This window comes from Borostomias antarcticus (genome assembly GCF_949987555.1).
Source record: "Borostomias antarcticus genome assembly, chromosome: 2".
NCBI classification, from domain to species: domain Eukaryota; kingdom Metazoa; phylum Chordata; class Actinopteri; order Stomiiformes; family Stomiidae; genus Borostomias; species Borostomias antarcticus.
The window spans coordinates 26550394-26573581 of record NC_140235.1 but is presented as its reverse complement, the minus strand read 5'-3'; the positions used below and the strand labels follow the sequence as shown (position 1 = coordinate 26573581).

Below are 23188 nucleotides of genomic sequence, written 5' to 3'. Positions count from 1 at the left end.
GAGCGCGACGGCATTTGGATCAGAATATCGCCTGGCGGTGCATCAGCATGACATTCGCATTCGTGTGGAAGTGATTGCATTTTCACTTGTCGTTTTTCTGGAGCGTTCGGCTACTTTCGACCAAGCCGGAGGAGAGTAACGACCTAAGTCCATCACTCAGGCGTTCAGGGGTGCGGCCTCCGTTTGCCTCCCGCAGGACGCTCCTTGTTGTAGCGAGATAGCTTAGCAGGCTATCTAGCAGGATCTGCCGGTTTGAGTCCCTCCGTGGACAGAGTTGAACATGGCGGACCCGGCCGAGTGCACCATCAAAGTCATGTGCCGTTTTAGGCCATTGAACAGTTCAGAGGTGACAAGAGGGGACAAGTATATTCCGAAGTTTCAAGGAGATGACAATGTGCAGCTTGGGGTAAGTTAGCCAGCCCCCTGAAGATAACTAGATGGCTAGCTACTAGCTAGTGCTAGTCAACGTTAGCTCGCTGGTCGGTCGTTTTGCTAGCGAGCAGTAGCCTACTGTGGGGCATTATTTTTCCAGGCCTTACCATCCCCCGGTGCACCCATAGCTCCTCATGTACGCGTTGCCGCCATCGCCCCGCCCTCGATGGTTTGATCAAGTGACTGGCCAACACGTCTTTTTCCAAACCGAAATTACACAACTAGCCAAGTTAAGCTAGCAAGCTAAGTTAATGTATCCCAAATAGTTAGCTTGCTAACGCATACTCACCACACATCGACTGACGCACGATTCGATTCACTGACGTTGGTTGATCACAAAACCGTGTTTGGATTATCTTGGCACCCTAGCATGTCTTAGCTACACGGGTTAATAGCTATCATAACTGATGTTCGCTAGTGCTAACTAGCTAGCTAGTTATAGGTACCTAGCTAGCTAACGTCATCTAGCTAGCTAGCAGCTATCTTGCTACAAAGTCATCGGCCTGACGTCTCTAGCTTGCTAGCTGATAAAATTTAGTTACGCTAGCTCAATGAAATTAAATAACAATGCAGACTAAAATAGTGCAATGTGTGTGTGTTTGTTTGTTTGTTTGTTTTACTATGGCTGCGTGTGACCCAAACAACCAATCTAGCTAGCTAGTTAGGGTACGCTAAAAAAGCCGGTTAAGTTCGCATGCTAACTTCTGTTCCAGCTGAAAGAAACAACGTTATCTGATGATGGAACTGAAAATAGAGAAAGCCACGTCACGGATGCGATCATTCATAGCCTCTTCATTGACAGCTGCCGCTTCTTGAATGGGGAGCTTGTTTCGATGCTTGTTTAGTTGACTTTAAAGTCAAAGAGATGACTAAGTTATATAGGCTATTAGAAGTGAATTTCAGACAGTCACAACTGCTCCCCAGTTCGCATTGTGTCTCTTGACATTTAAGTGAGATTGTTAGCTTTAGCTATCTGGGTCAAACTTCGTAATCAAATTTATGGTCGCTTCGGTTTCACTGTAGAGTCCAACATAGCTCTTCCTTGGCTACAATGACATGAACGGTTGGGTTGAAAAGGGCTGACGGCAGTCCGGACACAACAGTTGGTGTGTGCAGACTAGAGAAGGGTGTGGCATGCATCGCAATGGCTTTCATGTGTTCAAGCCTAAACCTTTGCCTAGCTGGATGCATAGCTTGTCACGACTTGAGAGCAGTGCTTCATTGCTACTGGGAAAGGGATAACCAGAGTTTGCCATGTTCTTTAAAAATGGTTGTTGAAAACCCCCTTTGTCTGACCCCTTCCTCCTCCCTATTCGACAGTTGATCCTTGGCTGCGCTATGTTGTCATTGACACTGTCAGTGAGAACAGCTGGATGTATGAGGGGTGTGGTGCTATTATGGGGCTGGAGAGAGGGGGGGGGGGGGTAGATAGGGCGATATCATGTCATTTGAGTAGGCAACGAGGAGTGGAACATTTCTTTGTCCAGAGCTTCTTCTTTTAATAGAAAGTCCTGGCGCTGAGCTCACTTCCTACACCCAGACCTCAGGGAATGACTCGCACACCGACAGATTGGTCAGGCGAGCCCGAGCGGCGGTGTGAGTCTCTGTTGTTGACTGTCTACGGCTGAATTCATTTTCATAACAACCTCTTTAACCTTCAGTCCATGTGATGTCCAGCCTTTGTGTACTAATCCCACTGTGTTACCCCTAGCAACAGACTACCCAAATACCGCCTCCCATATCAGGCACAGACTGATCCTCCTGATGTGCCGGGCGATTGGGACTTGCCAGTGGCTGTGTGTGTGTGCGTGTGTGCTCGCATGTGCGCCCTCCCTCCCTCCCATGCTTGGTCCCCATAGCATGACATTAAAAAGACCAGCTGTTTCTTCATGCCAGCCAGAAGTCACAGGGCCTGGTTGCCTTCCGCCCCAGCATGGACTGTGCATTATGAGAGTAGCAGGAACAGAGAGAGAGGAATAGGCCAGTTTCTCTTCCAGTAACGGGACAGTTAAAGCTACGCCTGGGTGATATACCGCCGCCTGGCTGCAGGGAGTAGAACAGTGTGTCACTCTCTGGGACTCTGGGGAAAAGGAAGTACTCAATCGATAAGAAGGGCAGTAGCTAGCTAACTGCAGCTCTGGGTAGCGCTAGCTTGTTGCCCCAGATCATTGGATTGGATAGTCTTTATTGTCCCCAAGGCAGTTTGTTTATTAGTTGGTTACTAGACGAAACAAGCAAATAAACAACTACTGCTGCTTGTCGCCGCAATAGGTGCCTTTGCTGTGCTGTCCCATCTCAGTAGTTTTATTTATATCTGTGGCATGAGCAGGTTATATTTTTAAGCATTCGGCGCTTCTATACGTGACATGGGTGTCCATGTGGGTGTGTCCGTCCGTTCGTAGCATGAGATTTAGACATCAACATGAACCATTTAGCAAACACTTTTATCCAAAGCGACTTAGAATAATTGCATTTAACGTAGGTAGTCATGAGGGCACAGCCATATTTCATTCACTGTCCACTTTGAAGCTCAGCTCGACGCCGAACAGTGAACGAGCAGAATCGCTCATGGGGTTAGACTGAGCAGTATCACCCATGGGGATAGATGATGGGGCATATCCGGTGAATTATTCATACGCTCCGGCCGGCGCCAACTCCATGACTTAGAAAGATGCGGACCTTCAGGTGCAGCTTCTCGACAAAATGACCCCTCGCTTCCACTCATGCATTCAGACATGCAACCCCGGAGGAGTCGATGAGGACAGCTTCAGAAGGTCATCATTCTAAAATGTTCATGAGGACTCAACAAAGTCACACTGTGCTGCTTCAGTTCCTTCATTTAGTTTCATTTAGTTTCTAGAATCCAGAAGCGTCTGACATCGCTTCCTCTTGCATGTGCTGCCAAGACGAGGCTTTGAGAGGGCCTGCTCACACTGTCCCTAAATCTCAGACTAATGTCCCAGCCTGCTCCGGCCTTAACTTGCACCTTTGTAGACCTGATGAGATCATGAAGGTTGGCTATAGCCTAAACATAAGCAAGCAAACACACACTAACTCTCCCTGTCTTTGGTGCACATTTCTAGCCGAATAATAATAACTCCAATTAATTAGTGTCCAGCATTTTCCTCATTCTGATAGGCCTAAACAATTCAAATTAGAGCCTCTAGAGAGAATTTGTGAATAGGAGCCGTTAGAGATCAGTTTACCAGCGTTGCGTCAGTTTACCAGCCTCGCAGCCTAACTATGATTGATATCGGCTGCTGTTTGAATTAGTTGGCCGAAGTGTTCCGGTGAGCAGACAGTAAGGTCAGTTGGCATTTTAAAGAGAGAGGTGACGATGTTTTATAGGCCAGCTGTCTCTGCGTTTTAGTCTGGCCTGACTGAGCTCTTGGAAAGGTTAAGCCATATAACTCCCTCCAGTAAAACTGTCCGGTGCTAACTTGATTATGAATGAGTGAGTGTTTGCACTGGGTTTGCCTTGTTAAGGTGGTCTGTCAGCAGTAGGCCTACTGGTTCTCAAGGGCTTGATTGATGGCTAATGGCCCTTTCCTGTTTGACTTTCAATAGTGTAGTCCACATGTCCACTTCAATTGTTAATAGACTTTTTCTAGGTGAGTTGTTTGAAATAGTGTAGGTCTGAGTATTGGCAAGGACCTCACGATAAGATACGTATTACAATACATGGGTCACAATACGATACATATCACAATACATTACGATACAATGCATATTGCGATATATTCAGGTACTCTACATAATTTACTTAAAATGTAAAAAAACCCAGCTGAGAATACAAGTCCATCCCCCGCTCCCTGGAGGTGATCCTGAGGGCGGAGGGAATGTAAGGACATTCTAAATCCATTTAAAACATGAATAATGTATACATGTCAAAATGCTGTACTTAGTTTTCTATATCTCTTTATATTCCCTGTATTGTTCCATATATTTTTTAAACTGTATCGATACTGTAATGTGGAAAATCAATACAGTATCGCAGAAAAAAAAAATTGCTAGAAAATATTTGATAGTCAAAACAAGCTTTTATTATTAAAGAGTACAACCAGTTGGGTTCTTTGTTTTTGTGTCCATCTTCTCGGTCAGTCACATCTTGTTTCCGTCTGCAGGGCAGACCGTACCAGTTTGACCGCGTGTTGCAGTCCGGCACGTCACAGGAGCAGGTTTACGTGGCGTGCGCTCAGAAGATCGTCAAAGGTAAGTCTGCAGCCCAGGTGACCTCCCGTCTTGCCCTGGTAAAGCTGTAACAGCTCATATTTTGGTCCACACCTTCAGTAGCCCTCAAACGATTTCTACGTTGTCTTCCTCTTCCTCCTCTAAAGATGTGCTGGACGGCTACAACGGTACAATATTTGCCTACGGTCAGACCTCCTCTGGGAAAACGCACACAATGGAGGTGAGAGATCAGACCGGCTGTTGTCAGAACCTTGCAAATTCCCCAGTACGATCATGAGCTTTCCATTTCTGGTATTAGAGATGCACTGTATGGACAAAAGTATCAGGACACATGACACCTACAGGAGCTTTTATGACATCCCATATTATATAAAATAATAATACAAAATAAATAAAAAATAAATAAATTGAAGGTAATGAGATTCGTCAGGTTTTTTGTTGTTGTTGTTGTTGTTAAGTAAATAAAGTAGATTAACAGGTACCAGCATACTTATACATCAGTTTAATAAAGATCAGTTGCACAGTTCTGAGAGAAAGAAAGAAAATAAAAATATATATAACCTAGTGAGATTTCTTCCAAAATCCAAATAAGAATATTGTCGTTCAAAGCATTTTGTGAAAAATGACAACTGGTCGGAATAACAAAGCAAAGAAAATAGTAATAAAATAAGATGCAGTGCTATCTGACCTCAAACAATGCAAAGAAAACAAGTTCATACTCATTTCCAAACAGCAATACTAATGTAGAAGCTGTGATTCCTAGTCTGGGGGAATGGTTGACAGGTTATTGAAATATTCAATAAATTGGCTCCATAGCTTGAAAAAACCCTCAGTAATTCCTCTAAGAGAGATTTTTATTTTCTCCAAGCTTAGAAAAGACATCACATCATTCAGCCACATTGAGAATGAGGGTGGTTTTGGAGATTTCCAAGATAGTAATAGTCTTCTTGCTAGGAGTGTTGTAAAAGCAATTATGTCCCCATGCCGGGCTGTGCCTTGCAAAGGTTCTGCTGGCACGCCAAATATGGCTAGCAGTGGGCATGGTTGTAGTGGTACGTGTAGGACAGTAGATAAAGTGTCAAACACTGAAGACCAAAATCGTTGGATCAGAGTCAGGATATATTTCAGATAATCTAGCTTTACTATAGTGAACTCGGTGTACCACTTTCAACTGGATTAAACTAAGATGTGCACATGATGATGATGATGAATTAAAACATCTTTCCACCAGTCGTCCATCAACTCAGTCCTCAGTTCTTCTTCCCATTTTACTCTATGCACTTAACTCTATGCATTCTGTCACCAGTGAGATTCATAATACCTGCATACATATTTGAGATAAAACCTTTGTCAATGGGAATTTTTGCCCATTCATCCAGAAGAGCATGTCATGTCATGCCATAAAAGGTCCTGTAGGTGTAATGTGTAGGTGTCCCAATACTTTTGTTCATATAGTGTATTTCTTCCAAACACATAATCAAAAATGTTTAAACCTCTACCATGTTTACACGCCGGACAGGTTTTTTTGCGGCCCACTTTGGTTGCATATCTTATTTTGAGTGAACTGTCGCTTTAACTTTGTGGCTGATTGGCCTCTGTCTTGTACAGGGGAACCTCCATGACCAAGATGGAATGGGCATCATCCCAAGGATAGTCCAGGACATCTTCAACTACATCTACTCCATGGACGAGAACCTGGAGTTCCATATCAAGGTATGCACGCATGTCCAGCGGGCTTTACAGGGGCCTGGACACCGTTAGGGGGCCTTTCATTTGGGACAGTTCATTTGGGACCGTTCATTCGTGGCACTCTCCGGGACTCTCAGCCAAGTCAGTAATCTACGGACTCTTACTTTGCAGGTTTCGTACTTTGAGATCTACTTGGACAAGATCAGGGACCTTCTGGATGGTATGTGTGTGCGTTTTGGCGGTCGCACCACGACCTTCCCCCGAGTCCTCAGCTCATCCTGCCCACTTAAGCCTAATGTATACTTCATAAAACAGCTCATGGCTCATGGCTCTTGGTTGCCATGGAATGGAATGCCTGGGCATTGACTTTAGCTTCCATTCCATGGCAACCAAGAGACATGAGCCATGAGCCGTTTTATGAAGTATAAATTGGGCTTTAGACAGCATATATGAGATTTACCCCATTCCGCTATCCTATGAGGATCAATCCACGAGCCATGTATAACCCTCACTTTCTCCCCCTCCGACATCTCTCCTCTGCAGTATCGAAGACCAACCTGTCTGTACACGAGGACAAGAACAGGGTGCCCTATGTCAAGGTGAGGACTTTGGAGAAGCAGCTAGAGCCCAGTCACATTCAGTCAGAGGCTGGGAAGGTGGATGAATCCATAGTGAAACAAAATGGTGTCCTCATCACACGTCAGCTTGTGAAGGGCAGCCCGGCGCTTCTCAGGAAGGGACTGTAGAGTTTGAAGGAGGAATCACTGGAGCACATGAGGCATTTGAGGCTGTTTATTAGGTGCTGATAAACACGACTAAAGCCTAATTTACGCTTCTTGAAAAGTGTCGCTCGACAGGTAGCATTTATGCTTCGGGCAACACTTTGTGTCGTCACTATGGCAACAATCAGCCACGCGCTTGTCATTTTGTTCCGTGTTTGTTGTCATTCTGAGAGAATTTGTTGTCATTCTGAGAGAAGCGGCTTTCTGAGGGAAATAGTTTAATCAGAGGTAAAGAGGTTATTCAGTGCGGTTTTCATTGTGGTTTGTTTTCATTCTGATCGGGAAAGATGGCTGTACCGGAATCCCTCCCACGAATTCTGCAGTACTTGGGCATATGTGATGTGGCAGGGATGAATTGTATAGATGGGGATATCTCCTCACAAGCTCAGAGAGACGTTCCTCTACTCCTTCCATGACAGCCAAACGTCAAATGACAACCAAAACTAAAACAAGGCTGCGGAACAATCATATCCATGGCAACGCACAAGCCTTCTATCTAGCTATCCAATCACACGTGGGCGACAATATGCGAGTCAGCGACACAAAAATCCGTTGGTGCGCGACAGCCCTCGGCGCCCTCACAAAAAAGTGTCGCCCATGACGTCCAAAGTGTCGAGCGACAGTTTAAAAAGTGTCACTCAACGAAGCATAAATTGGGCTTAACGTTTCGAAAATTATATCTTCATCAGAGTCATAGTGAGGACAAAGGCTGGGTGGTGCTTCTAGCTTCTGGTTTGATCACCTGGGCAGGTGAGTGGGTGGGGCAGTGCATACAGTCAGCCAATGTCTCTATTCCACCAATGAAGTGGCTGGTCTCAGGGAGGCCAGTCCACAAGAGGGCAAAAAATACAAAATATAAACACTCAGTATATACGAGACATACAAAACACTAGAAAAGCGTAGGAGAGAGGGCATATCTATCAAAAGTCAATAGGACAAAGTCTATCAATACTCTCAATACAATAAATGCAACACTATGGACAGAGCATAGTATAGAAAATTAAATGGTAAATGGACTGCACTTAAATAGCGCTTTTCCACCTTAGCGGCACTCAAAGTGCTTTACAATGGCCTCTCATTCACCCATTCACACACACATTCACACACCAATGGCGGTAGCTGCCATGCAAGGTGCTAACCTGCTCATTGGGAGCAATTTGGGGTTAGGTGTCTTGCTCAAGGACACTTTGACATGTGGACAGTTGGAGCTGGGATTCGAACCACTGACCCTTCGATCACTGAACGATCCGCTTACATGGGACCAATGCAATAGTGGGGGAATCCATACTAAGAGAGGCTGAAGTGGCTCGGCTGTAAACCACTAGCCACTACCCATTTATACTGCGTTCCTTTTTTTTGTCTTGTTTATATATCTACTGTACAAACATAGGATTGGCAGGAGAGTGTATTCTCACATCAAATCCGTGTAGGATTAATCTCCGGTAAAGCTACGATATGATCAATATCAAGAACGATGATTGGATGATAATGATTGGATGCAGACTTCTCTTCCTGTTGTAGCCAATTGTGGTGATTTATATTTCTGTGTGCTATTGCTTATGTCACGTTATTTAGGGGATGGAAGGTGCATGACGCTGTGGGAAAAGTAGGCTAATTGATTGGGGTGGTTTACTTACATGAGTCAGGGTCACACAGGTGGAGGGAATGAGGCACTGGGAAGCAACATAGTTTTCTAACCTTAGTGGTATCGCGGTGCTCAGGGATTTTAATGTGTTATTATTGCGTGTTTTTTTGTGTATATTTTTAACTATTACCGGAAATAAAGTTTTTGAAGATTAATTACCTGGCGGACATCCCTTCCTGAAGGACATTACTCGTTGGAAAGTTGCAAACTCAAAGTTGCAAATCAAATCGCTAATTCCCTCTAGCGACAATATTGGTGGACCGATTGCAGCTACACTTCCCAACCCTTCCATGATGTCAACGGTTCCCAACAACATGATATGTATATATATATATATGCCCCCGAAATAATCGTCCCGTTGTGGGAGCACGCTGTGTCAGTGTAAAACAGTGGCTCCTTGTGCGCCTGTGTCCCCAGGGTTGTACCGAGCGCTTCGTCTGCAGCCCGGAAGAGGTCATGGACACCATCGACGAGGGCAAATCCAACAGACACGTGGCCGTCACAAGTGAGCACCCCCCCCCGCACACACAAACGCACAATGACCACCCACCCCCATCCACCAAGCCATGAGCTCAACAACACAACCTCCTGATCAAGCCAGGCTCCTGTCAAATGATCAGCTCTTTAAATCTTTAAATGGCGCCTGTGCTAACACGTGCTACACGTAACTTCCATAAGTGCTCGGCTCTGATCTTGGGTAAACTGTATTGATCTGATAGAGACCCCCACAGTAGCATGGTTGACCAATCAAAGATCACTTTTACGTTCATTTCCCATGCCTTGTCAATGACAACCTGTGTGTGTGTGCGCGTGTGTGCGTGCGTGTGTGCGTGCGCGTGTGCGTGCGTGCGTGTGTGTGTGTCGTAGACATGAACGAGCACAGCTCCAGAAGTCACAGCATCTTCCAAATCAACGTCAAGCAGGAGAACACTCAGACTGAGCAGAAACTCAGCGGCAAGCTCTACCTCGTCGATCTGGCCGGCAGCGAGAAAGTACGGTCCTCGCTCTTTCCATCTTTCTCTCTCCTCTCAAGTCCTCCACATATCCCCCTTTCCCCCCATTATCAAAACATTTCCTTCTCTGTTTTCTTCTCCTTTTTTCCTCTTACCTCTTTTTTGCGGCTGTCCAATTTGCGACAGTTACACGTTCACACACCTTTCTGTCTTGTTTATCCTACAAATGAAATACAATTTATTTTAATTTAAACATTTATTTGAGTTGCAGATGGGTTGAGTTGCATAGAGGATTTCTAGCCAAGGCTACAAGCCCTGATAGCATTTGAATTTGCATCAAAGCTAGAACACTACAAAACAGACAGTGTTGTGGTAGATTTTATATCTTACTCTTTGATAAGATCTAGTTCCAAGGACTCACAGGGATCACAAGGACCTGTTTGTTGGGTCTGTGCTCATTTCCCAAAATATGTGTGTGTGTGTGTGTGTGTGTGTGTGTAGGTCGGTAAAACAGGAGCGGAGGGTGCGTTGCTGGAAGAAGCTAAGAATATCAACAAGTCCCTGTCGGCACTGGGCAACGTCATCTCTGCCCTGGCGGAAGGCTCGGTGAGATGCACACGGATGACATATGCATGCACATTCACACACACTCACACATTTTTACATTACCTCACAGGCATTACATTACCTCACAGGCATCAAAATAGGGGTCTGTTAAAACCACAAGGTTGTAAAACCCAGTCTTAAAACTCCAGGTTTTCTAATTGCGCTGTACTGTATATTTGGCCGTATTCAGGTTAGGATAAGGGTAGGGTTTTAAGTTACGAGATACGAGATCAGGGTCATCCCAAGCGTCCTGTTCAGATGCTATGGTCAGAGACCGACTCCGGAGGTCCTTAACACGGCTCCCCGGCGCCCCCTGTGTTGTGTGACAGACCTACGTGCCTTACCGAGACAGCAAGATGACCCGCATCCTCCAGGACTCCCTGGGGGGCAACTGTCGCACCACCATCGTCATCTGCTGCTCGCCCTCCTCCTACAACGAGCCCGAGACGCGCTCCACCCTCATGTTCGGACAGAGGTGTGTTGTCAGCCAGCCGCAGTAGGACACACACGCACACATAGACACACACGCACGCTGTTGGTCAAAGGTGACTGTGTGTGTGTGTCCCCCCCCCTGTCATCAGAGCGAAGACCATCAAGAACACGGTGTGCCTGAATGTGGAGCTGACAGCCGAGCAGTGGAAGAAAAAGTATGAGAGGGAGAAGGAGAAGAACAAGACGCTGCGCAGCACCGTCACCTGGCTGGAGAACGAGCTGAACCGCTGGAGGAACGGTGAGGCCCCGCCCGGCTCCAAACAAGCGCTCCGTCTTTTTACCGACGGGTTTTGTTAGAACGTGCTCAACCGTGGGGGGAGGGCGGGGGCGCCACTCTCCTCTGGGCGGGTTAGAATGACCCCGATGTTTGGGGAAACGCTCCAAAGCAAACGTATTATCTTTAATTGGTTCTGATTAGAATGAAACGACAGAGGGGGGCGGCGGAGCAAGGCGCGGTGCCTCGAAACAAATGCACACAAATTTTCTCCTCAGGCTCTAGAATTCAATCTCCCAGGCTGAACTGCAGAACCCTCGACTTGCCATACCTCAGTCACGCTCCCGTTTCAAGCTCCCGACGGGGAAATGTGTGACCGCGCGTCGCCGCAGCGCACCATCGTCAGGATCGGCCGTTGATATTTGTCGCCCCCTGCAGGCGAGAACGTGCCGCTGGAGGAGCAGTTCGACAAGGAGAAGGCCAATGCCGAGGTGCAGGCCCTGGACAACGTGATCAACAACGAGAAGATGGCGCCCTCGCCGGCTGGCGTGCCGGGGGTCCGCCTCACCGACGCCGAAAAGGAGAAGTGTGAGGCGGAGCTGGCCAAGCTGTACAAGCAGCTCGACGACAAGGTGAGAGGATGGGGCACGCAAACACTCACGCACGCACGCACTCACACACACACACACACACACACACACACACAGCGGAGCTCACGCCCTCTACATTGGATTTTTATCTGATGACGTTAGCTTCTTTTTTGAGAAGCCTTAGTCCTACATGAATTGCAATTTTAGCTGTGAAATTATGTATCATCTCTCTCTCTCACTCACTCACTTAGAGGTCTACCGATCACTCGTTCGGCCGATTAACCGGCCGATATAATGCCCTTTTTAGATAACCGGCATAGATCGATCTCTGTGCTCATGTGGCCGATATAAAACAATTGTCTGTAGAGTGCATACACGTCTCTGCCCTTGCCAGCTCATCATGCTAGCTAACGTTAGCTAATGCACCTCACCACTTCCCAGAGAAATGGAACACAGCATAACTACTAGCTAGTCGGACTCAGTAGGTAAGTCGTCTAGTCTTGCTAGCTAACGTTAGCCAGCGCAAGCTAGCTAACGATAGCATAGCTCTAACGTTAGCATAGCGCTAACGTTAGCACACCCTCCCCTCCGTAGCTGCAAGTTATAGCTAACAACTAAATAAGATTACTATGATCAGACAAACCATCAGACAGGAGTGGAGCCAGAACCTTTTTTTCACCATGTCAATTGATCAATTAATGTCAATGGGTCGATGGGTTCTTGTAGGGATGGTTATCAGTGATGACTGCCAGGTAGGGAGATTAGTGATGGGAGCCAGGTGTAAAACAGGAACCTGCCCTGCTCGCTGCTGCTGTCTGAGTTGGGCACGCTATTCCCTGGCATGCTGAAGTCCCGGAAGCGTCAGAGCCCGGGGAGACTGAGTGTAGGCTAGTACTGGGAAGAGGCCACTGTGGAGGGCAGACGCACCGAGCAGCGCACAGGGGCAGAAGAGGGTGGAGGCGAGGGAGCAGGGAGTGCCGTAATGCCAAAACAAAAAACATAAGTTGTGTATTTTATCAGATGGAGGGGAAGGGGGACGGCAGTGTGATATCGGCCTTATATAACGGCCACCCTGCTTGCTCTCAAAATCGGCATTGGCATGTAGGCCTAAAACCTATAATTGGTTGCCCTCTACACTCACTCACTCACTCACTCACTCACTCACTCACTCACTCACTCACTCACTCACTCACTCACTCACTCACTCACTCACTCACTCACTCACTCACTCACTCACTCACTCACTCACTCTTTCACTCTCTCTCACTCTCTCTCCAGGACGATGAAATAAACCAGCAGAGCCAGCTGGCGGAGAAGCTCAAGCAGCAGATGCTGGACCAGGAGGAGGTAAGACCCCAACACACCCCTCAAAGCCCCTGCCATCAGTCTACACTAGCTGGGCATGAGGGATGGGGCGGTTTGGACACACTGTTAACCCACACACAGCGGGGTTAGAATACAGGGGGGGGTGGGGCGTGACTAAATCTGTCTCACCACGACTTCAGTAGACGGACGTGCAGACGTTTACGGCCTGAGTGATGAGACGCTCTTAACGCAGGGTTTCGGCGCACAGGCCTCTCCACCGGCGCGCCCGTGCGGACGCGCATCGCTCCGCCGCCGCACGTGCGCGCCCGCACACCCGACTTCGGCGAGGGCCGTACCCATCGGGACGCGCAGGCATCGTAACGCCCCTCGTTCTCCCCCTCCCCCTCCATAGCTCCTGGTCTCATCGCGGCGTGACCACGACAACCTGCAGACGGAGCTGAACCGGCTGCAGGCGGAGAACGAGGCGTCGAAGGACGAGGTGAAGGAGGTGTTGCAGGCGCTGGAGGAGCTGGCGGTCAACTACGACCACAAGAGCCAGGAGGTGGAGGACAAGACCAAGGAGTTCGAGGCCCTCAGCGAGGAGCTCAACCAGAAATCGGTGAGAGGGGGGGGGGACTTTAAGCGAAGGGCCCCAGACTCGCCTCAGCTTAGCGTACGAGGACGTTAGCGTGTTAAAACAGGTGTGGGTTTGGGTGTGAAAACTCTGAGGTACTAGAACCATCATGTACTGGTGTGAGACATTTAAAATGCATACATCCACGCTGGAGTAGAAGTGATCAAATGTAAAAGGGAACGGCTTACTGACATATACAGCCCCATATCGGTTCCCCGTGAGCGGCTAAACCCAGCCTAGATATGTACGTTCTAGAACCTTTCGACCAGGGGACGAGGCAGAGCGTCAGCCTACATGTGTACATTCTAGAACCTTCTAGAACCTTTCGACCAGGGGACGAGGCAGAGCGTCAGCCTAGATGTTTACGTTCTAGAACCTTTCGCCTCTTCCCTTGAGCCGAGGCGCCTCTCCCGTTCCCCGTTCTCACCCTGTCCTCCCACAGAGCATCCTTGCGTCCATCGACTCCGAGCTGCAGAAGCTGAAGGAGATGACCAACCACCAGAAGAAGAGGGTCACCGAGATGATGTCGTCACTGCTCAAAGACCTGGCGGAGATCGGCATCGCCGTGGGCAGCAATGACATCAAGGTAACCGGCCAGGGGCGGCTAGCCCAAGGGGTCGCGGTAACGACCATGTCGCATCGGGGGACGCTACTGAGTGGACCGTGATTCTGTCTCTCAGATATATCATCAGACTCAATAACGTGGGAAATGGTGACAGACAAGCTAATAAAAGAGCATAATTGCTTTATAATCAGGGGCGCCCCGGTGGCTCATCGGTTAAGGCGCATACCACATGAAGTCTAGTCCTTATCGCAGCGGCGCGGGTTCGAATCCGGCCTGGTCCCTGTGCTGCATGTCCTCCCCTCTCTCTCTCTCTCCCATCTTTCCTGTCAGTCTACACTATTCTATAGCAGAAATGCCCCAAAAGTATAATCACAGCGCTGCTCGGTCACTCACGTCTCGGCTTCGCCCATCTCTTCCTCTTCTCCCCCCTCCCCCTCTTCTCCCCCCTCCCCCCCTCCAGCAACATGAGAGCAGCGGGCTGATCGACGAGGAGTTCACCGTGGCCCGCCTCTACATCAGCAAGATGAAGTCGGAGGTGAAGACCCTGGTGAAGCGCAGCCGGCAGCTGGAGAGCGCCCAGGCCGACAGCGACCAGAAGATGGACGAGAACGAGAGGGAGCTGGCCGCCTGCCAGCTGCGCATCTCCCAGGTACGGGCGCGCGCCAAGGGCGGCCCCCCAAATTCCATTTTTTATAGTGGGATTCAGTCCAGATCAGTGTTGGGCAGTAATAATATTACTTTCCCCAGTAACGAGGGGTGTAGCGAGTTACTAATCAAATTTCAGTAATAATATTAGTTACTTACCCCCCCAGAAAGCTCGCTACTGCGTTACTTTTGTCGTAGACCTACTCTGTTTATTTATTTTCGTTTTACAAAGGGTGAAATAAAGTTTTGATTTAGGATGTGAAGAACGTTCCGCGCATGTCGCGTCACCATTACCAAGCAGCGTAGCTAACTTTGAAAATGACAACGATAACATTCCGTGGCTGGCAACAAGAATGTCGTCGTCAGATGTAAACTGATTCAGAAGAACATGAGGAGGAGGAAGATGAAGTTACATTCACGCCCTGTAGACTGAAGGTGGTGGTGAGATATATCTCCCCCCTCTGGGTGTGTTAAGTAACTGAGCGCTCACGCTTAGAATGCTCACTGTGAGCACTGAGCGAATTTTCAAAACACAACGTTCTGCTCATTCTGAGCGCTGATCAACTGTTGTATGTCAAAAACATCACAGAAAATGGCTATGCAAAAATCAGTAGTAGGTGCATTATTCAGTGTTTTGACATTTCTGATGTGAGCAGTGAAATAAGCTTGCGGTGAAGTAGTAGGCTAGTAGGTTGGGTCTTTATTAAGGAGAGTTGAATGTAGGACTACTTTTGCCTAGTTGTTGCTGTAGGACTACAGTTTTGATTTGTTTGCTGCTGTCTTATGTTCTCATTTTCAGCTATTATGTTCTCACTTCCTGCTACGAAGTTATTTAAGAGGTTGTTGAAAAGATAGAAAGCATATAACATGTCCAAAGCTCCATATTAAGGAGCAGGGTAAACAGCATTGCTTATTCAATTGAATTGTATGTAGGCCCTCAGTTTTGATTTGTCGTTTCACTTTCAGCTTTGAGATCATCTAACTTCCGTAGTTTGACGTATTTCCGACGCAAACAAGCTATGAGGGTGGGACATATGGAATTTGATTGGAACATTGACAAGTGGACGGGTTTTAAGAACTTTAGACAAATTCGATAGAAGGATAGCATCGATTGACGGGTGGATGTCGTGAGATTATTGGCCTAAAATCTAAGGTACCTGTTGTCGTCATTGCACATAGTGCACATGACCTACCGTTTTCCAGGAAGTAAGAAATTATATTTCTTACAATTATATTTCCGACTTTGATATAAGATTACAACAAAAGTAGAATTTTTTTTTTTTTTTGGCATACATCAATGAATAGGTGAACACTATGACCAATTATGTGAACCAAAATGGGACGGAATGCTTTTTTCATTTCAGTGCGACTTTAAAAGGTTGTGTCTCGTCATCTGAGATTCACACGGGGGTGTACTGAGAAAGTAATATATTGCATAAGTAACTAGTTACTTTTGGCTGGGAGTAATAAGTAAAGTAACGATATTACTTTTAAAAAGGGTTATGAGTAATAACTAATATATTACATTTTTTGAGTAACGAGCCCAACACTGGTCCAGATACACCCTGATGCAATTTCAAGCAGTGTACATGTTCTCCGCACTGCGTGGACAATAACGTCTTTTCTAATTCTAATTCACTGTCTTAGTTGGGCACAGCGGCCCAAATCATAATGGCTTCATGTTATATCAATGACTACTGTATACCTGAATATCTCTCTCTCTCTCTCTCTCTCCCTCCCTCCCTCCCTGGCAGCATGAGGCTAAGATTAAGTCTCTGACCGAGTACCTGCAGAACGTGGAGCAGAAGAAGAGACTGCTGGAGGAGAACGTGGACTCCCTCAACGAGGAGCTGGTCAAGATCAGCGCCCAGGGTGACCGTTTCCTCCCCATGACATTTTGGGTTCTAAGGACAATAGGTCACGCAAGGAAAATACCCACGTTCCATGTTAAGAAAACTGCAGGACGTTCCTCTTCCATTTCAATTCCTGGAAGTATTTTATTGGGTGTAAACGACAGTCCCATCTAGTGGTCAGATCGTTACTGACACAAATTTCTGCCATGCAGAGAAACTCCATGCCATGGAGAAGGAGAATGAGATCCAGACAGCCAATGAAGTCAAGGTATGAAGAAAAGGGGGAAAACTCAAAAGATTCATTGAAATCCCGTTACATATAAGATATTTTTATGACGTTAACTGGTTGATGCAGAAGTCCTGCTTTTTGGAACACCTGCTGGGTTTGTTTTTGTTTAAATTGATGGGTGTGTTGTTAAACCGTGTGTGTGTGTTAAACTGCGTGTGTGTGCGTGTGTGTGCGCGTGTGCGCGCGTGTGTGTGTGCGCGTGTGTGTGTGTGTGCGCGCGTGTGTGTGTGCGTGCCAGGATGCTGTGGAGCAGCAGATCCAGTCCCACAGGGAGACCCATCAGAAACAGATCAGCAGCCTGAGGGACGAGCTGGACACCAAGGAGAAGCTCATCACCGAGCTGCAGGAGTACGAACGCGCACGCCTCCTCTCTCTCTCTCTCTCCCACACACACACACACACACACACACACTCGCACACACTCTCACACACACACTCACAGGCAGGCACTTAAGCCTCATTTATACAGTATAAAACATCCCCCGTGAGCCAGACTTCATGACAGTTGGTGATTCGGTCGCCATGGAAACAAGCTTAAAAAAAACAAATGCCCAGAGCTGTGACCCATAATACGCACACACACACACACACACACACACACACACACACACACACACACACACACACACACACACACACACACACACACACACACACACACATTCTCAGTAGAGAATGTTTATTTGGCTTTGTCCTGCTTTTCTTATCTCAAGTTCAAGTTTACTTTATGGTCACTGCACACAAGCACAGCGAAATTAAATGGCAATACTTAAAAGTGCTTTTACACGTAAACAAACGTTTTTCGACACACACCAACACGTGACAAACAGCATAACGCACACAAAGCGCTCACCCTCTTTGCTTCCGCGTGTCCAGTCTGAACCAGAAGATCATGCTGGAGCAGGAGAGACTGAGGGTGGAGCACGAGAAGCTCAAGTCCACCGACCAGGACAAGAGCCGCAAGCTGCACGAGCTCACGTACGTAGACCGCCGCTCCCCCCCAACACACTCCCACGTCAGTCGCACACGCGTCCTTAGCATAGACTGGCGTAGTTGGTCGGGAACATCCGCCGACGGTGTCCAGTGAATGTTGTTGATTTTGTGCCGCGTTGTTTGTTTGTGCGCTAAGTTGTTTTGTGTTTGCGTGGTCACAGTGTGATGCAGGACAGAAGAGAGCAGGCCAGACAGGACCTGAAGGGACTGGAGGAGACAGTGGTGAGTTTGGTCGTGCGTATGTGTGTGTATCAGAGAGAGAGAGAGAGAGTGTGTGTCAGAGAGAGAGTGTGTGTGTGTGTGTGTGTGTGTGTGTGTGTCAGAGAGAGAGAGAGAGAGAGAGAGAGAGTGTGTGTGTGTGTGTGTGTCAGAGAGAGAGAGAGAGAGTGTGTGTGTGTGTGTGTGTGTGTGTCAGAGAGAGAGAGAGAGAGAGAGAGAGAGTGAGTGTGTGTGTGTGTGTGCGCGTGTGTGTGTCAGAGTGTGTGTGTGTGTGTTATATTGTGCTTTCCTGAATCCTTCATCTCCATGCATCAGGCTAAGGAGCTGCAGACCCTCCACAACCTTAGGAAGCTGTTTGTCCAGGACCTGGCCACCAGAGTCAAGAAGGTGAACACACACACACACACACACACACACACATATCCCCTTGTATCGGACATTTGGGTGGGCTTTACATAATATTACCCAAGCATCGCTTCACAATTACACGTGACGGGACACAAGCACACACGTTTCCTTCGACCCCCCCCCCCACACACACACACACACACTATGCGCACCGCGTTAAATATTTGATGAATCCGGGGCAGACAAAAGGACCTTGTGCGTCTGTGAGGATAAGTAGGTCAGTCCTCTCTTCTTCAGAGGCACTTGATGTTAACATGGCTCCGGTGTTCAAATCCTGGCCGGGGGCAACACGTCGAGCGCTGACCACCTCACCGTCCGGCTTCGGCTCACAGAGAAAGGGCGGACAGCAGCTATTAAAGCCACCACGCCAAATTCAGCTCGTACAGACGGCCCCGGGGCCAAATTTAGATTGACAGGGCTGCACAGAAGAGCTGCAACAATGGGGGGCATTGTTCTGGTAGTTCACATATGTCACAATGGCTTATAGAAGACTCAGATAGGCTAACGGTACAAAGTTCTGTACATACTTTTGCCTGGCAAAACTGTATTGGTCAAGTCTGGGGTCTTTCACCTCAAACCCGAGTTGAGTGTATTTACATGTAGAGGGTTTGTGGTAAATGTTATGGTATGTAAATGTTACATAGACTCGACTCAAACCGGAGTATTGGTCACTGTGTTGGTCGAGTGTCTGGTCGTCTCTCTCCTGACTCAAATATTACGTTCGCTGCGCTCCGCATACTACATAGTAGAGTCTGTGCCACTTCAACACCCAAGCTGGTGTTCTGAGGGCGTATCAACGGGTCAGAATTGAAAGAGTGACAGGTTGTAGCAGGAAATGAGAGACGATAGCCCAGGTTAGATGGGCGGGGCATATCTATGGGTGGGAACGCCTGATAGCGAAAGTCGTTACTGATTGGTGTTGCAGGGATTCCTGTGAAACCAATGAATTGCGAGGATTTGAGCACCAGATGTTTGCATGAAGTGTCCCAGACCCATAGAGAGACCCGCAGCATGCAGTAACGTAGTTAGCGTAGCTTGGAGAAGGAGAATGCATGGCGAAAGAACTCTCATGGGTCTGGCGTTGAGACTGAGTGTCTGGTGTCTTACACTCAACCCTGGGTTGAGGTGAATGTGAATGTAGTACATGTTGAGCCCCAGTGTTGACCTGCTGGTCTGCGTTAACAGAGCGCAGAGATGGACTCTGACGACACCGGGGGCAGCGCCGCCCAGAAACAGAAGATCTCCTTCCTGGAGAACAACCTGGAGCAGCTCACCAAGGTCCACAAGCAGGTAAACACACACACACACACACGCACAACGCTGATGTTAGCATTTACAGTTCTGCGAGATCCTACACGGTTGAATTTCATTGCCTGCTATAAAGTCCATTATCAGATATATATGCCCCGGATGTATTTGTACGAAGCTCTTTCGAGAGGCTTGCTCTCTCTCTCTCTCTCTCTCTCTCTCTCTCTCTCTCTCTCCTCCCCTCTCTCTCTCCTAGCTGGTGCGTGACAACGCTGACCTGCGCTGCGAGCTGCCCAAGCTGGAGAAGCGTCTGCGCGCCACGGCCGAGCGGGTCAAGGCGCTGGAGTCGGCCCTGAAGGAGGCCAAGGAGAACGCCGCCCGCGACCGCAAGCGCTACCAGCAGGAGGTGGACCGCATCAAGGAGGCGGTCAGAGCCAAGAACATGGCCCGGAGGGGTCACTCCGCTCAGATAGGTGAGACCGACACACACACACAGATATATATATATATATAGACACACACACACATAGACACACACACACATATATATACACACACACGTAGACACACAGACACGCGCGCACACACACAGACACAAACGTACAAATACACACACACACACACACACACACACACATACACACTCTTTTTCTCTATTCCGCGTGGAATTCAACAGAACATACAGTCAAACACACACAGGGATGTGAAGTCCACATGCAGACACACACACACTCTCGAGGCCTTCCCTTCCTCAGTGATGTGTAACCGGCGTGGACATATTGCTCTCTCAAGTATACAGCGATGCATCCCTGTCTGAATGGAATCTCTCTGGCCTGTCCGTGTGTAACCACGCTGTGTGTTGTGTCCCCCCCCTCCCCTCCTCCTCCTCCCAGCCAAACCCATCCGGCCGGGCCAGCTCCCCGCAGCGTCGCCCACCCACCCCGCCAACCGGGCTGGACTCTTCCAGAACAACCAGGTGGTGGGCATCAGGGGAGGAGGCAACAGGCAGGAGAAGAAGTGAGTTGGGCCCTCCAGCGGGAGCATGGCCGACCCGGCGTTGTACCAGGGACCGCTCTCGTCACCAGAGACTAGGGATGCACGATATATCGGCAATCATATCGGTATCGGTCCGATGTGCAAAACGGGGCCGATGTGAACAGACAATAATTATTTCTGTCTAGCAGCTGTCGTGTGTGTTGTTTTTGAGAGGAACGAAGGGGTAAATCTATGATTTGTCGGCTTTTCCAAATGTTTGGGAAATGGAGACAGTGTTTCCATGTGTTTTTTCAGTGTGTATAACATTTGATTATCATAGAAACTTGTTTTTATACAGAACATATCGACATCGGTGAATATCGTTTATAGACCATAATGACAATGTTAATATCTGTTATCGGTATCGGCCAAAACATCCCTACCAGAGACCTAGTGCCTCTGTCTTTTCTCTCACTTTCTTTTCCCCTCCTCCTCTCTCTCTCTCTCTCTCTCTCAGCTTCTGAAGGCGAACCCCTGTCACAGAGGAAGATATGAAGATCACCCAGAGAAGCTTGCATTCCATAACGGGGAACCGTCACACATGATCCCCCCCCCCATCCACCCACCCCAACACCCAAACATATTATTATACAGAATATACATATGAATTTGTATGTATGGAAGTAATAGTCCTGGATGGTACAGTTTCTCCCTTGAGCTTCTTTTGTTTTCCTGTACGGAAATTAATTTCTTCACAAAAACAAAAAGACCGAAAAAAGCAGAACAAGTGCAACGCCGGCAGAGACATGAACGCGCCTCGACTAACGCAGCAGCTCCGCTCGCATCGCACCCTATTCATTGTTCCCGGTTTGAGTCTGCACTGTGCCAAGTTGAATGTAACGTCGCAGGGTTTCGGACAAAAACGAGAGAGAGGTCTTCAGTCTTATTTATATATAGTGTACAACCATCCCTCCTTGCTTGATCAACGGGCTCGTTCTTAAAGGTTAAAGGCGTTCGAAAATACACTACTGTTCTATTGTACAGTTTAAGAGTGAGCACTGAAGTGGTTTTTCCGTTTGTAGGTTTTTTCTCTTTTTTGATACTTTTGTTCGGGGTTCACATGCTGTACGGCACACGTTTTGAAAAGTGCACTATATATATATATATATATATATATATATAGGGGGGGGGAGGAAGAAGAAAAAATAAATATATATATATATATATATATATATATATATATATATATATATAAAAATGACAGGCTAATAATGGTTGAGTGACAGACTATGAGGAAGAGAACAGCTGTGACAACGTTGACAGATTTCACTGGCGCCCCAGAGAATGATGCTGCTCTGTCACCCTCGAGTCCCAAGATACCCAATTCACTTCAATGTACTGTACGACAACAATATAGTGGAGCTGCGACGTTGCTCAGCCACACATATCACGTCACCGACACACCGGTATCAAAGTTATCGCTGAAATAAATAATAATATCGTGGGGGGGGGGGGGGGGGGTGGTCGATGGATTCTGTCTGGGACCACAGGAACGTTGTTTGCCCTTTATAACTGCATAACTGTCGTGAGAGGACTGTGTTGTTGTCTCTATGCCAGCGTTCTGTTGAGCCATCCCAGAATGTTCAAAATCTTCCAGGCAAAGCCGTTCCATCCCACCGGCCTGTAGAAAAGAGGGCGTGGCAGAGCTTCCGTTAGCTGCCGAGTAGCCGTAAGAAAAAGAGAAGGATCATCTCATGTACATTTTAACCCTCCCTCTCCACTACCCCCACCTTTTTTTTTTGTTCTTTTTTTTTTGACCAATCATGTTTAATTATTGCTTTCATCTACACATTGTCCTCTTCTCTGTGCCTGTGTAGGATCTATGTTGCGTTTCCGGGGGATGGGGGGGCGGGGTTGAGTTGATTTTCGTTCTCGTACAGTATGTTCTTATTGTTTCTTTTTTTCCTCTTCATCTCTGTGTCCGATTTGGTTTAGAGTCATCAATTCCTTAGCAGCTGAAAACTAATTCATCATGTGATCATGTACACCTGCCTTTAAGTTGTGTTTGGGCTAGAGTTGTCTAGGTAGGGGCTTGGTAGGGGGAGGTGGGAATCTGTCCTTGGTCCTTGTAGTCACCTGTTTGCTTTAGAACCACCCCTATGCGCTTTAGTAGGTAGCTACCATTTATTTATTAATGGCTGACTAATAGCTGGGAATTGTAGTTTGTTGTTGTTTTTTACACCTAAATTATGTTTGTTTATTTAGTGTACCCTTGTTGTTGATCAAACTTGTATTCACCATATTGAAAATGAATGATCCCAAACTTCCTTTCTGTAAAACTTTGGAGCATCCAGGAAGCAACGATTCTGTTGTGATGGTAGCCGGTGCTTGTTCCAAATCCGGACTTTGAGTGAGTGCAATATTGACCAGTTATTGTGAAGATGAACTATGTGGTGGACG

The 23188-nt window shown here is 47.5% G+C and overlaps 1 protein-coding gene across 2 annotated transcripts; it reads left to right on the top strand.

Moving 5' to 3' along the window:
• Positions 1-280: 280 nt before the first annotated feature.
• Positions 281-21786, top strand: LOC311327839 (kinesin-1 heavy chain-like; the record flags this gene model as incomplete). 2 transcript variants are annotated; one of them, XM_084460944.1, is made up of 26 exons in its annotated part: positions 281-406; positions 4557-4644; positions 4770-4843; positions 6232-6336; positions 6484-6532; positions 6856-6911; positions 9157-9244; positions 9607-9731; positions 10194-10298; positions 10628-10773; positions 10880-11028; positions 11443-11636; positions 12873-12941; positions 13312-13518; positions 13976-14119; positions 14559-14747; positions 16498-16615; positions 16809-16864; positions 17142-17233; positions 17762-17863; positions 18040-18100; positions 18413-18484; positions 19691-19795; positions 20010-20226; positions 20647-20770; positions 21246-21786. In XM_084460944.1, 26 exons carry the CDS (start codon positions 281-283, stop codon positions 21250-21252), a joined length of 2868 nt encoding a protein of 955 aa, XP_084317070.1. In that variant the 3' UTR covers positions 21253-21786. The 2 variants fall into 2 exon arrangements, with proteins under 2 accessions (XP_084317070.1, XP_084317069.1); XM_084460943.1 differs by having other exon boundaries at positions 17124-17233.
• Between the last annotated feature and the right edge of the window lie 1402 nt (positions 21787-23188).